Genomic DNA, 16,594 nt, shown 5'->3' on the forward strand with positions numbered 1-16,594 from the left:
TCAAATAAATAAATAAAATCTTTAAAAAAAAAAACAAAACTGGGGCGTCTGAGTGGCTCAGTCGTTAAGCGTCTGCCTTAGGCTCAGGTCATGATCCTGGGGTCCCGGGATCGAGTCCTGCATCGGGCTCCCTGCTCGGCAGGGAGTCTGCTTCTCCCTCTGACCCTCCCCCCTCTCGTGCTCTCTGTCTCTCACTCTCTCTCTCTCAAATAAATAAATAAAATCTTTAAAAAAAAAAACAAAACTGGGGCGCCTGAGTGGCTCAGTCGTTAAGCGTCTGCCTTAGGCTCAGGTCATGATCCTGGAGTCCCGGGATCGAGTCCCGCATCGGGCTCCCTGCTGGGCAGAGAGTCTGCTTCTCCCTCTGCCCTCTTCCCTCTCATGCTCTCTGTCTCTCACTCTCTCTCTCTCAAATAAATAAATAAAATATTTAAAAAAAAATAAGACAAACAGCTATTCTGCTCTTCTGAGTGCAGCCTAGGTTCATAGGCATGAGTCAAACATGGTATTCTTTTAAGGGGACAATACAATTCTGTGTATTCAGTGTTTTGGAAATAATAATTGGGTGCTAATATAATATTCAGTAATAAAGAAGAATACAGATGGCTTCCTAGAGGTAACAGTTCCCGAAATGTGGACAAATGAAGTTTTGTTGGACAAATGAAGTTAGCAATTCAAAAGGGGGTGGAAGGACATTTGAGACAGCTAAAGCAGCATGTGCAAAACTTGGAAGTTTAAGAAAGCTAACACTATATCTCTATCTATACATTTATATCTCTCTCTATATATCTATTTCTGTCTCTATGTAAATATCTCTATCTACCTATCTAACTATAATTTTAATTATTTTTCCTGAGGCATCAAATTCCAATTTCCTCTGAATTATATGAAAAAATTATAATATAGGGGCACCTGGGTGGCTCAGTCGTTAAGCGTCTGCCTTTGGCTCAGGTCACAATCCCAGGGTCCTGGGATCAAGCCCCGCATTGGGCTCCCTGCTCGGCGGGAAGCCTGCTTCTCCCTCTCCCACTCCCCCTGCTTGTGTTCCCTCTCTCGCTGTGTCTCTCTCTGTCAAATAAATAAAAATAAAGTCTTTAAAAAAGAAAAAAATATAATATAGTAATCTGCAAGTAATTGCCTGAAACATCTAATTTTACTCTTTTTTCAATTTCTAATTTAGTAATCATATGTATAAGTATCTTCTTTGCATTGTGAATTTTATGAAAACATTTGTTTCCAAAACAAAACCAATTTTAGACAGCAGTGGGAAGTGACATACGTGTGTATCTTATAAACCTCCTAATCTATTTCTTTGAAGAAAAACTTTTGACAAGATCATCATAAGAAAGATAATGTACATTTTGTTGTGGGTATTTTCATGTGTTTAGAAATGTATGCCAGGGCGCCTGGGTTAAGCATCTGCCTTTGGCTCAGGTCATGATCCCAGGGTCCTGGGATCTAGCACTGCATCGGGCTCCCTGCTCCACGGGAGGCCTGCTTCTCCCTCTCCCACTCCCCCTGCTTGTGTTCCCTCTCTTGCTGTGTCTCTCTCTGTCAAATAAATAAATACAGTCTTTAGAAATATATGCCAATGTTGAAAATTCCCAAAAATGTATTAACAGCCAAGCTAGTATTTTGAATTCATTCATTTAATTTCACATACACATATATATTTTAAGCCAAAAAAGAGTTAAGAATAGTAATTTAGATTAAAGTTAATTCAAGTGGGGGTAACTAAATTTTAGAAAGACATCTGGAATTCTGTTGGTAATAATAAATATTTGAAGATCCACATGTTACTAAGAGGTCTACAAGGAATGTTGTGTTTCTCATGGCAGGCTAGTTATGAATTCCTAGAATTCCTATTCACATCAGTTTGCCAATATAGGATTAAGTTCAATTTGACTGCCATCATAGTAGAAGGCCTTTAGCTTGCTGATTTGCTCTACTTTATCAGGTCTACACAGATATGCTGCTACTCAATATCAAAGGTGAATCAAATGAATCAAAAGGATGAATAAACATAACAATTTAAGTTCTTCACTCCCATGGTATTTAGTCATGTCTAGACATAGCCCTAGTGTCCCAGAAAAACTGAAATGAGGACAAGGGCATTTAAGTTTAATGTAACTTTATTCCCATGGAAACTAGAAAAGCCAACAAGAGAGTAAAAAGAGTATGGATCTAACTAAAAAATTAGATTTAGTGGGATGACTGGTGGATTTGCAAGGTCAGTCGGTAGTGGAACAGTTTTCGTTTGTTTTTGCTGTTTTCAACAATAGTTTTTCAGCTAGGCCAATTTCTTCTAAAAAAGAATAATCCAACAAATTATTTATTTTATTATTCTATAAAGCCACTCTGATATGTGTAGGCTAAAGATGATGCAAACATTCTATGGGCATAGATTTTTAGAGGTAAAGAGCTCAGAACCTAATGAGAGAAGTAGACAAGTATATTGAATACACACACATCATAGAAGACTGCCATATATATGTGGTATTGAGTATATATCTGTGTTTTCTAAAACTTTAAAACTTTGATTTATCTTTATATAACTAGTATTATTATAGACTGTTAATTTAGTGTATAAGATCTATAAGTTTGCATATGTTATATGAAATAAAAATGGATGATAAGGCTTAAATGCACATAATTTCTATAGTGTGTAGAAAATTTTTATTTCAATTGTGATCCTAATGTCCTTGGTTGTAATAATTTCATCTTATATTTTCTTATAGTAGTATTGTAACACATTCTCCGTCTATCAGCTATTACTACTTTAGTACTCTAGCTTCACATTTACAGATAGAATCTTTTTTTTTTTTTTGCTTTTTTAGAATTGGTAGCATTTCAAGGTAGTGTTTCTTGAATGTAGTATAAGGAAGCTTCAGTACCTCTGACTAGGGATAACCCAGTTGTTTCCCTTTCAGACTGTTTCAGCTGCCCGGTGGGCCAGGTAGATCACTTGGGATAGGCATAATAGGCTGGAAAGATGATCATCTGTGACCCAGGTCTGAAGCAGTTTGACTACTCAGCATCCTGTAAGCTAGTTTAATTTGGGGTGGGGGGGAGGAGAACAGTAGATAAACTTGTTGCATAAACACACTGTGTGTGTGTATGACTGTGTGCATGAGTGTGTACACACTCTTTCATGGCTTCCTTTTGTAATAATGATATTCAGACTTCCATTCTGAGAGTTCCACGTATTTATGTATATCTAGCCATAATTGAGGTCTGCATTTCAAAAATGTAGCTGATAGTTCTATAAGAAGCACATTGTAGACTGTGGTTATTTGTAAGTAGAAGATATTTTGGGGAATGCAGTGGACACTTAACTCTAGCAACAACCCTGAGAGCTGCTATAATTTTCTTGGCTTAGTTATGGGTGTGTAGATTTATTTCTTAATTTAACTTGCAATTTGGATTACAGATTTCAGTTAATATCACAAAAAAAATCTTACAAACTTGGGGATAGCTTATTTCTGTTTAATGTAAGTTATTTGTTAATTGTTTCATAATAGCTTTTCAGAAGAAAATACAATATGTGTAGTCACAAATTTATGGCAGCTTAATCCCCAAATTGAGAGCCTTTAAAGGAGTGGCATAGTCCTTAAGGTTTTCTGTAGACTTTCATTTTTTTTTTTCTTTTTACTAATACTTTTCCTTTATTCTTATTTGACAAGAAAGAGCACTTAGAGTAATGACTTGTTTATGTATTTTTGCTGTAATTGTTCTCCAAATGTTTATTCAAAATCACTTGTTCTTGTGTATCCAAATAATGTTTTCATTAAATTACAACTCTCATATTCATGATGAATACTTAATTTAACTTCAGTTATGTAAGAAATATGCACTTTAATAACACTATGAAAATGGTATACTTTTTTATACATTTGACTCAGTTTTGTGTTCTTTTTCTTTCAGTGAATTTATTGGATTCACGTACTGTCATGGGGGACTTGGGATGGATTGCTTTTCCAAAAAATGGGGTAAGCCTTTATGATATTTTCCCTACAACTTAAGCTATCTGAGTTGACAGCATGTTAAATGTCACACATGAAAATTAACTGAATATATTTTTATTTGCTATTATCCTGGTTATATCGAATAGGAAATAAAAGTTAACATGTCAGTGACCAGTGTTGATTCAAATACAGTTTATTTTGTATTTTATTCACTACATTAGGGAATGAAAATAGTATAAGAAATTCCTTTAAATTTTACTGAGATTAAAAGTTTCCCAGACTATCAAGTCAGTAATCAAAGGTTTTCTTCCAATTCTTAAATTTTTCTTCAGTGAAAACTTTCAGAAAGGTGTTTCATTGGAAGATTTTTATAATCAGTAATTGTTTTTGCTAGTAATTTATTTTACTGGTGTACATTAGAAATAAAGTATTTTGGGTAAAGATTAGGTAAGCCATTTTTTAAAGCAATATGCATGTTAATGTATAATACTAACAATCTTAATACATGGATTATATTAAAAAGTATTCTATTATCTTCTGCTCAATTAAAAAAATATCCATATTATCAGATGGAAAATGAATGTAAGTAAAATATTGTGGCATAAAATCATTATATTACACAGAAAATATAACTGTATTGCATGACTATTATATTCAAAACAATTCAGATTTTGAGAGATTTTTATTTACATATAACTTTAATATTTATGGTGACTAACATAACATAATAAAGTTTATGAAATTAAAAAAAATTAACTATTTTATAATTTTCATACTCAAACTACCCAAATTCATTATAGAACCATTTTGTGGCAAGCACAAATAGTATTTTTCAATGCTCTATTTTGAGAATTTAATTTAAACAATTTGAACATTTAAAACTTTATGGTATAGTGTGTATATGTAATTCATTTAGAAAATTATTCACACTGATAATAGCTCATATGACTTCCAAAGTTAATTTTGGTGTAATTAAGTAATCTAATATTGTCATAATCCAAAGAGTTAAAACTTATTATTTTTTTTTTGCATTTGATGAAAAAATCAGGTATATTATTCAGTCCTTTACAAACAGAGTTATTATGGAGGTAAAACAAGTGGTATTAATTGTTCTAATTCATAGTTTATATGCTAACATCCTAATCTCAATGTGATTTCTTTCATTAACATGGTATTTCTTTTTGGTTGTTAAAAATTATGGTTACATTTAGAGATACACTATAAATAAAGTATATTAACAGATTGTTAAGATATTAGGACATAAATATAAGCCAAAGGGAAAAAGCATAGTACCGACCAGGTATAGCTAGTGCCAACATAATGGTGTATATTCTCTTAGTCCCTCTTTTATCTTTCTTATGTTCTTCCTTCTTCCTTTCTGTTTTCCTCCTCCTACCCTTCATCTCAAATCATTTTCTTTCTTTCATCTATCATTACCCCTGTACAAGTAAATGGCTGGCTAATATCCATCTATGAGAACCTATAGCTATATTTTGTACTCTGAATTTTTTCACATACCAAAAATGATCTGTTATGTCAATCTTTTAAATTGCCCTTTCTGGGAAGATGGCTGACAGGTGGGGTTGAAGTTAATTTTTTAAAAGCCTGAGAAAATATGTCATATTCCCTTTGAATTTAGTTTTGTGTGTCTCCTCTTTCTATCCAGAAGTTATTCAGAAGAAGATTTGTCAGAGTGCATCTTTGAGGGTAAATCTGATTCATAGTTGCTTTTGCAGCTAAAATTTGGGGAGAGATTACCCAATTTTGTACATGAATTTTATATAAAACACAATCGTTTCCTTTATAACAACATAGTCCCTTCATATCCAGAATGAGCTCTATTCATTCTAACAACTTTATGCTTTCTTTTTCTTTCCATTATAATTGTTAGTATACTGTATATTTTGTTCGGTTTTTAATTTTTTCAAATTTTTAGATTTCAATTAATTAATATATATATATATTTTTAGAGAGAGAGTGTCAGTGAGGGCGGGGGTAGGCAGAGGGAGAGAGAGAGAGAATCTTAAGCAGGCTCCACACTCAGTGCAGAGCCCAACACAGGGCTCGATCCCATGACCCTGAGACCATGACCTGATTCAAAATCAAGAGTCGGATTGTGAACCGACTGAGCCACCTAGGTGCCCTTCGTTCAGTTTTTTAATCAATGAGTTTCCTTTCCAACATTCTTACAATGTTTTGAATTATGTTTCTTTTGACATAACTATGCCTGATGTTAATTTTAAAGAAAAAAAGTTAAGGTAGAGAAACTTAGTGAATGTGTATTTATTTGTCCAAGTATGTACTTGTCCACACTTGTCCAATGTGTACAGTACATAGATGTTTCATTTTGTATTATGTCATTCAAATACAAAGTAAAGGAAATTTTAAAATTATAGTTTAAAGAAATGAGTGTTCAAGGTGTAATTAATTCTAATAAGAATTAATTAATATATTACTCTATTGTTAGTAGGCTGTGCCATTTATGATTAGATAAGCAATCTTATTCTAGGTGAAATATAGAACAAAAGTGATGCCATCAAAAATTGTGGGGTAACGGCCTCTACAAATATTCTTCTCCATAAAAGCCATGAGAAAACTGGCAAACATTGTCAGAATCAATTTTCTGGAACTCCAGAAATTAGCCAGTCTTGGAGCAATACAGGGATCATTTATGCAAGAAAAATGATGGACTATTGTTAGAACAGCAGCACTAACTTTAGCATTTAAAAAAAATGTAAAGATTAAATTAGGTTAAAATTTTATTATTTATTGGAACTGGATATTTTTTTTTCTTTCTTTCTTTTACTTTATTTTAATAGCGTTATCATTTTAAGGTGCCTTATGTTCTTTCCTGCCTTTCCAGCTGTGAGGTAGCCTTCAAAAACCAAAAACCTGCTGGCAAGGTAAAAAAGCAGCAGGCTAGCATGCACTGGATCAGCAGAGTGGGACAGGAGATTCTTCAAAGGCTGGATCCCAGGGAATTGTCCTTATTTGATCTGATAGCTTCCGGGAAGACTGTTCTTGTAAGGCTGTCTTGATTTGATCTGACTCAGAGCTCCCCCAGTCTGAAAGCCTTTATTAAACTAAGTGAATAAGAATAATCTCCTTTTCAGAATATTTTCTGAACTTCAGGCCTTAGGAATGAATATTTTATTTAGTTACCCCAAATTTGCACTTAAGAATTAGGCAAGTATTTAAGAGAAACACTGTTATCCATCCCTTAAAGTCATGCACATATTCCACACACTTCTTAGAAACAATCATTGCACCTGTGATACATTTTCTATGCTTGTCAGCTCCTGGGCTTCTTATGGCTATCTCACATTTACCATTCTGCAGTGTTTCTACAAGTTGGCTCAGGTCCCGGCATACAAGAGAACTTCCGTAAACATGTATTAGAAGGATAATTTACTTTATTGTGTTTAAATTTATAAAATGGAGCACAAATTACTGAGGTATAGTTTTACATAAGGATTTAAAAAGTGGGACTGAGAGTTGAACTTGGCACAGTGTCGGCACCCAGCAAATATTCTTTCTTTGACCTTCTACTGCATTTCTATTCTCCTTAAACCAAGAGATCCAACAGGTTTTTTGTTTATTTTTCCATGTAAGTATATCCATTTGAATTCCTTGTCAGCACTTAAAGATTGAGAGATTTCATATAAAATCTGAATTTCTGGCTTCTCTGTTTAGTTGGAAGTTTCAGAATACTGGACCTAGCAGCCTTCTATGACCTCAACAGCCCAAAGCTGAGTAAAGGTTGCTGTTTTGTGAGAGTCAGCAAATTATCCTCTTTGACTCGATTTCCATCTAATACTCTACTTATTTAAGTTGCCAGTCTGTAATGTTAGCAGTATTTTAGAGTGGGTCCAGAGATCTAGCCGAATGGTGATCAGCGCTCACAGAGCAGAGTCTGTCTGTCCCTCCACCCCCTCTCCCCGCTTGTGTGCCTGCACGCATGTGTGTACTCTCTCTCTCTCAAATAAATAAACTACATCTTTAAAAAATACAATCATCAGGATTTTCTTTTGTTTCAGGAGGGTCTTAAAAAAAAATCTCTGATTATTACATGCTGAGATAGTTTCTTCCTAGATTTTGTTTGAGTACTTCACCTTAATCAGGAAACATCATTTGAATTTGGGCTTCAGCATGTGCTCTTTAGCCACAGTATATGAGAGAGACCGTACGTGTATGCGCAGGCACATCACGCACACATACTTCATGGTAATAACTTAAACTCTCCTTCCCTTTTTTAATCTGGACATATCTAGAAGTACTATATTACAGCAAGGTTTGCTTTTTATGCAAATTTTCTGCATTCATTCATTCAATAAGATTGGGCACTTAGTATATGTCAGTGAGTTTTCTAGGCACAGTGAGTATAGCACTGAAGAAAACAGAAGTCCCTGACCTGCTGGAACTCGAGGCAGCATTATTATTTTTAGAATGAGTAATCAAAGTGTGTTAGAACAATGTGGCCAATGAAATGCTTTCTAGTTCTGTCTTTTCTTTCTATAGATGTACAAAAGTGGCAGAGAGGTGACAGTATTTGCTCAAGGTCACTCTGGTAGTTTGTGCTACACTGGGAAGAGCACATGTATTATATTTGGCACATGTGGTATCATATCATTGTTTCTAATTGTCTTCCCATGAAAAAATACTTTCGCAAGTACATAAATTAATTTAATGCTGACAATGGCAATGCAAAAAAAGATACTTAGTATTCTTCATGTAGATGAGGAAAAGGAGGCTCAGTAAGGATAAGTGAATTGCCCAAGGTTAGGCAGCTGGTAAGAGACTGATTCTATTTCAAGCCCAGGTCTTCCAGGAGACTGATTATTTTAAACCAGAGGCAAAGTCCTCCAAACAGTTAGGTCTCCAGAGACATGACTAGATTCTGGATGTTGCCCAGATTTCTAGTTTATATAAAAAAGTAATTGATGCTGAAAAGGAAATTCATCTTAAAAAAGTTTTAAATGAGCCAGAGTGGGTTGCATTCTATCCATTGCCGGATCGTAAGTGTTTGAAAAAAAATGTATATATAGCACATAAGTGCTCAGAAGTATGTTGCATTTGTTATATTGTGTGTATTTAATACACACACACACATATAATTACATAATAGGTAGATAGATCATTAAAGGAATGAATTAACTTGACTCCCAGTTATATCTATAATTCACTATTGTTTTGGGGACCTCTGTGAATCTTGGCTTTCCTAAGTGCTAGGTGGGGTTGTGTGACTATTATGTCATTTGTCTCACAATATTGTTTTTAGGATAAAAAGCACCACTTGATCCCTAAACTATCAAAGAAATAGAGAAGATGTTGGTTGATTTAAAGGCTGCTTCTCTATTGCTGTTTCCAGATATATCCAGAAAGCAGCATTTTGGTAGTTAAAAGCGATAACCACTCTCCTGTCTCTTTGGCATTTGACCATTGAAAGAAGTTGGTAGAGTTCAAGAATTTTTGTATTTCGACACCCAAACATGAGACTCAATACTCTAATTTCACGCTGAGCCTGCTTCTCCTTCTCCCTCTGCCTGCCACTCCCCCCCGACTTGTGCTCTCTCTCTCTCTCTGGCAAATAAGTAGATTAAATCTTAAAAATAAAATAAAATAAAATACTTGTAAGTTTTACAACTATTTTAATTTTTCAAGTGAATAGACTTTATTATCTTCACTTTCCCATTAAATGGCATGTATAGTAGCAAATTCCATATCTAGATTTCAGAAAAAGGTAAGCAAAACCGTCAAGAATGTATTTTTCTTTAGAGGTAAAAGTCGGGGCGCCTGGGTGGCTCAGCTGGTTAAGCGACTGCCTTCGGCTAAGGTCATGATCCTGGAGTCCCGGGATCGAGTCCCGTATCGGGCTCCCTGCTCGGCGGGGAGTCTGCTTTTCCCTCTGACCTTCCCCCCTCTCATGTGCTCTCTTTCTCTCACTCTCCCAAATAAATGAATAAATAAAATCTAAAAAAAAAAAAAAAGAAAAAGTCATGTTGTATAAATCCCATTTCAATTAAGATTATGCAAGTATTTAGAATAGGTGAACAAACTTCATAGCAATACATTTATCCCAATTCTCTGATTGAATCATTTGGCTGAATAACAGTAGAATCAATAGACTCTTCTCAAATAACTATTTTCTAGGGGACTAGAAAATAACTATTTTCACTCTTGATTTCAGCTCAGATCATGATCTCATGATCTCATGATTGCATGATCTCAGGGTCCTGGGATCGAGTCATGTGTCATGCTCCGGGCTTGGCAGGGAGTCTGCTTGAGATTCTCTTTCTCCTTCTCCCTCTGCCCCTCCTTCTCTCTCTGATACAAATAAACAAATCTAAAAATAAAATAAAAAATAAAATAACTATTTCCTTACTTAAGGCTTTCCTCTCTCTCCCTTTTATTTTCTTCCCTTAAACACTCAATCTTGTATCCATAACTTTATCAGCCTATCTGTACAGAACCTGAAGATGTATTTTGCTTCCTTTTAATTACATTAAATTTATTTTAGTCATCTTCTGAAGCATTTAATATTGATTAATCTTCATACTCTAAGCATAGATGTAAATAACATTGTTTTCTGAGAAATTTTAGCAAGTGTTTTCAAAGCTTATCCTCAGGAGAATATAATTAATGGTCATGATGTTTGTTTAGAGTAGATTATACTCTTATGTCTCAGAAATTCCACTATTGCTCTTTTTTTTTCCCCCATGTGTTGGTCTTACAAAAGATCACAAGATACACCTGCCTCCTTTGCTTTAGTGGAGGCTGCCATTTCCCCACTGAGTTCTCTGTACTTCCTGGAGCTCGCAATGGGCAAGCCACCACATTCCCCAGTGCATCACCTCTGAATTGTGCTGCAAGCTCTTCTTTTATTTTTGCTGTCTCTTCTTTCAGTCAAATAAAATAAGCTTTATTGTGAAATCTTTTCTTATGCTGATTGCAGGGGCTATTAGGATCATTTGCAATAATTTATTCATTTGAGAAAGATTTCAGAATATTGACTTAAATCATATTTGTAATAAAATAGAGACAGAGTAACTGGGTCTCTGCCTGGGGGAGAAAGAACAAGCAATAGTCTTCCATTCAAGATACTTCAAAACAGGAGTTTATGGCTTTTCTTGTTTTAGTGTCACTTTTTTCTATGTTCTGATTTCTTTGAGCTAGAGAACCTGTGTACTTACTTTTTTTTTTTTAAGATTTTATTTATTTATTTGACAGAGAGAGACACAGCGAGAGAGGGAACACAAGCAGGGGGAGTGGGAGAGGGAGAAGCAGGCTCCCCACAGAGCAGGGAGCCCGATGCGGGACTTGATCCCAGGACCCTGGGATCATGACCTGAGCTGAAGGCAGTCGCTTAACCAACTGAGCCACCCAGGCGCCCCTGTGTACTTACTTTTAAAGTTGAAAATAACTCAGGTTTAGATCATTCAAAATGGACCGTGGATATATTGTTAGTGTGTTACGTGGATTCACTTGAATCAGGAAGCACTTAAACTGGATTTTCTATTCTGATACACAGATTTACCAAAAGTGTGTGTGGGGGGGGAGTTTGTGTATGATTCATTTTCCCCAAAATTAAAGGCAAAAAGGATGAGGAAAAATATTTGAACACTGGTAATCGCTTACATCTTGATTATGATCAGGGTAAGTTTTGCCAGAATCTTATTTTGGCTTTGCTTTCCACTGAAGGAGAGGAAGGATAATGACAAGCATTGAGGCCCACACTGAGCATGGAGAGGCTAATAAAGATTAACGTAATGCTGAAGTGGGTAAAAAAGAACACATTAGTGGATATAGAAAAGCACTTTATTTGGACAGTGATAGAAAATAATTCTAAAGGGAATGGATATTATACTATATAATGCAAATGCCAGTATAATGAAGAACAATCCTGTTCCAAAGTAGCTTTGTATTCATTATTTTTTAGAAAAATAAAAAGAACACCCAACCCGTAAGGTAATTAAGATAAATAATTTAAGGAATTCAAGATAGTCATTAAGCATACACTGAAGTTTAGAAGAAGTACAATTTTGCATTTAGATTTCCCACATGGAAACTTAGCAATTATGAAGAAAGTTCTTTAAAATGTCCAGCTCTGCCTTGGCATACAAGACAAATGTTGTATTTAGTCTTTGATATATGCAATTATATTGAATGAATTAGTAATAGTCACAGTATATTCCTGCAAAATGGGATTGAGACATGCTTGTATTATTTATTTATTAGGTATCACTTTGTTTATTTGTTCAAAGTCACTATAAAATATTGCAAATATTTTTTTCTTTAGAGGCTCTCAAAACACTTTCCCACATTATAAGGGATAATCTCAAATGTAAACTGGGGAATGACCTTATCCATGAAATCCTTTTGTTAATCCTTCCTTAACCTACCTGTAATCACCTAGCTAAAGGCTTCATCCTTCAGACCATGGTTTACGTCCTATTTCCGCAGGAAGGTATGGCTCCAAGACTAATTATTCTCCTCCCCGTTTTCAAATCGTGCTGTGAAATTCTTCTTCTTCCCTCCATCTCAACCCCTATCTCTTTTTCCCTCCAGATTGCAGTGTGTACAGCTATGTTATCCATACTCAACACCTTGTCTAGTTTTCTACTGAAACACTTAATTCTTCCCATTCATTCCTTTTTTGATGGATTTTTCCATTGGTCTGTATAACAAGCAGGGAGCATAAATGTGAACAGTTTGGCAGATCATTTCTAAAGAGTCATATACAAGTTCCTGTCACCTCGCCTGTGATGTGAGACACCTGTGTACACACTTGCATCCAACAGTCATTTCCCAATATTGTTTCCACCTGTTTCATATTGGGTCCTCATAGTTCCCTTTTCCTCATTATGTCTATGAGGATTTCTAGGTTTCTGTCTAGATTTTCTTTGCCAAATGGTGTGGTCCATGTAAAATCTAGGTCTACAATCTTCCTTCTGAAAAAAATGTTCTGCTCTCATTGCTGTTTGTACCAGTTTCCATATGTGAATATGATGTTTTTTTTTTTTTTGCTCCCATCTTCCCACTCATTAATGAAGATATTAAATAAAACTGGGGCTTCCAGAGGTCCCCAGGGTCCAAACACTAGGTATTTTTCTGAGTAGTTTGATTGCTGTTTATCATAATCTTTTTTTTCTCCTCGCACCATTCTTCAGCTGTTTTCAATTCATGTGACAGTGCTCCCATGCAAGTCAATTTGAATTAATTTTGCAAGCAAAATGCTTTATGGTTCTGAGTACATAATCTCCCTCTCCCACAGAGAAAAAATATACTGTAATCATCCAGCATTCCTGTTGATTATTTCCATTAAAGGCAGCAGGGGGAGAGAGAATGCTCAAGACTCCTCTCGTGTTTGAAGTTTTTGAGGTGTTTTTGCTATTCATTGCCTTATTCTTTCCTCCCCTCTGTTTCTCTCTCTCTCTTTTTTCTTTTATGCTATTCATTGCTTACACTAATGGAGAAAGTGATGGTCCAGACCGCTCAGCTTGCAATCTCTGTCCTCTGGAGCCTAGCCGCTGCGATCTTTGTGATCTTACACCCCACCACACTTTCCTCCAAATGAACTAATTTCTCTCTTCTTAACTCCTCAAAGGATTCATATAAATTTCTACCTCTAGCGTTTTGCACAAATTGCTTGAACTGCTTCACCACCCACCCTCCATATAACCCATCTTACTGCTAATCATATTCTTTAAGGCCCAGCTGAAGTTTAAAACATGAGACCTTTCATTACCCCTCAACAGGGTGACCACTTCCCAGGCTGAATCAATATGGCACTCATTGTGTATTGAGCACACTAAAATTTAGATATTTTAGATTTACCTATTTTTTTGTGTGACTACTGTAAGTTTCTCCAGTGTAAAGACCTTTTTGTCTTTACCTCTAGCATGTCACTCGATGCCTTTGATGTAAATTTACACTAACTATGTCTGTTACTGGTTGATAAATAACTAGGCATCTGAATCTCTAGGAAGTGGTGGTTTTTTGGAACGAAAAGACTTCACATTTTTGGCTAAAAATAGAATAATGGAAAGCAACATCAAAGTGTTCTAATTCATTTTGTGTCATGCAATCCTGAGCCAGGATTATTTAATTATACAATTTATTTTACCAAAAGACGAATATATGCCAAGCACTGAGATTACATTGATAAACCATTCCTCTCCTATGCAAACAGACACGTTTGAATGACATCACCTAGAATTGTGAAAAATACAACCCGTACAAACATACACACAAATCTGGGGTCCACTCTCTATCGGGCTCAATCCAGATTACTGATTTATTTAAATACTGACCTCCTTAGAAGCAGTGTGTTTGACATGGAGACTTTGAAAACAGTTAATCTAGATTACAAATCTGGCTCTACCTTTTATTACAAATGTGTAACAAGTTGTTTAATCTCTACGTCTCTATTTCCTCATCTATAAGTTTGTGTATAAGACTACTACTGAACAATGTTCTTATAAGGATTAGGATGAGGTAACACTGTAATGTTTAGCACACTGCCCGGCCTTATTAAACAGTGTGTGGGGTTGCTACTATTCTTTATCTTGGTTTCCGTTCTTGGTTTTTGTTCTTATTTTTATTTTCCCCAGGAGGTACTTAGTAACGGATGCACTTATAATATCATTATATCTTGACCATTATCTTACTAAGTGTATTTACTTAAAACGTAAAAATGGAAAAATATATTTGCTTGTTAAATAAAGCATCAAGATTCTTTATTAAGGGCGCCTGGGTGGCTCAGTTGGTTAAGCGACTGCCTTCGGCTCAGGTCATGATCCTGGAGTCCCAGGATCGAGTCCCGCATCGGGCTCCTTGCTCAGCAGGGAGTCTGCTTCTCCCTCTGACCCTCCCTACTCTCATGCTCTCTCTGTCTCATTCTCTCTCAGATAAATAAATAAAAAAAAAAAAATCTAAAAAAAAAAAAAGATTCTTTATTAAATGAAGACTTAAGAGGTTTTACCAGAAGTCACCTGGCCATTTACATGGTAGTACACATATAAAGATTTCTAAAATATTTTTTTTTCCCTGATGAACAATTCACTTTCACAAAAACAAAACAGGAATGTGCACTAATTGTAGCAAGAAGTGAAAATTCACAGTGAAAGGAGAAAACTATTTATCAAAAGCAGAACGATCATTTTGTAGACTGGTGGGTGCTACGGTCTGAATGTTTGTGTCCTCATCGAAATTCATATGTTGACATCACAGGGCCCCTGATCGTTTGAGGAGGTAGGGCCTTTAGGTTGTGCTTAGGTCGTAAGAGTGGGGCCCCCATGAATGACATTCGTGCCCTAATGAAGGATTAAGTTAGACATTCATGAAGCAGAGGAACACTATTTCCGTTATCTGTGTTCCAGATCAAATATTAAGAAATAAAGCTGAATTGGAATGTATTTTCTGAATAAGTTCAGATCCATCACCTATGGCACTGTATAGTCATAATAACATTTTGGAAGTGTTAAACTCATGTAAGGAAATCCCACATAAAGAAGCAATATTAATTGATGGTAAACATTGGCTTTCTCTTTTGTTTTTATATTTTTGTATCTGCAACTTGCTCATGAGCAAGAGACTTGGCTTTAGATGCAGCACAGGGCTAGCCCCCTTCTGTTACGTGAGGACACAGTGAGAAGTCTGAGACCTGCAAGAGGCTCCTCACCTGATCATTCTGCCAACCTGATCCCAGACTTCCAGCCCCCAGAACCTTGAGAAATGAATTTCTACTCTTTATAACCTACCCACTCTGTGGCTATTTTGCAATAGCAGTTTGAACAGATTAAGACAGTGGTCTTAAACAAATCTATGAAAATTTAACACTCTGAAAATTTAATACTCTGAAAAAAGATCTATGTATTTTAACTCTAGAGGAGGAGTCATTTCTACAATACATATGAATTTTTACTCAGCATTCAATAATTTTATTGGAGTGGTCTATTTGAGTTATTTAAATTATATTTGATATTTAATTGGTCTATTTGATTTATTTAAAATTTTAGTGTTATTTGTACCACTATTCTTACATTTTGGGCTTCATTGTAGTTACTGATACCATATCTTTTGTCATTCTTTATATTTTAATTTTTAATTGAAGCATAGTTGACACATAGTATTAAATTAGTTTCATCTGTACAACATAGTGATTCAACAATTACATACTTTTCGAAACGCTCGCCACAATAAGCGTATTACAGTATTATTGACTGTATTCTCTATGTCGTATGCATCATTCTTTTCTGTAACACAAATATCTCTGTAGCTTCCAGGTTACTTTGGCTGCATATTTCTGTCTACATCTAGTTATTACGAGTAGGCATAAAACTAATAGCATCCCATTAGCTCATTGTTTCCTTAGAGCCCAAGAAAATCACCCTTGTGACTGCTGACCTGGTTCTGAAAGTCCCTGTGCTGCATCTAAAGCCAAGTCTCTTGCTTATGAGCAAGTTGCAGATACAAAAATATAAAAACAAAAGAGAAAGCCAATATTTACCATCAATTAATATTGCTTCTTTATGTGGGATTTCCTTACATGATTTTAACACTTCCAAAATGTTATTATGACTATACAGTGCCATAGGTGATGGATCTGAACTTATTCAGAAAATACATTC

General features: G+C 35.3%; 1 protein-coding gene across 1 annotated transcript in view; it reads left to right on the plus strand.

Annotated features, from left to right (window-relative positions):
• The window catches only part of EPHA5 (EPH receptor A5), a 347,186-nt gene that overhangs the window by 36,916 nt on the left and 293,676 nt on the right, over positions 1-16,594 (plus strand). The window contains 1 exon segment of the mRNA XM_021702245.1: positions 3,925-3,989. Within this exon segment, the coding sequence (XP_021557920.1) occupies positions 3,925-3,989 (65 nt within the window).

This window comes from Neomonachus schauinslandi, chromosome 2, assembly GCF_002201575.2.
Source record: "Neomonachus schauinslandi chromosome 2, ASM220157v2, whole genome shotgun sequence".
Lineage (NCBI taxonomy): Eukaryota > Metazoa > Chordata > Mammalia > Carnivora > Phocidae > Neomonachus > Neomonachus schauinslandi.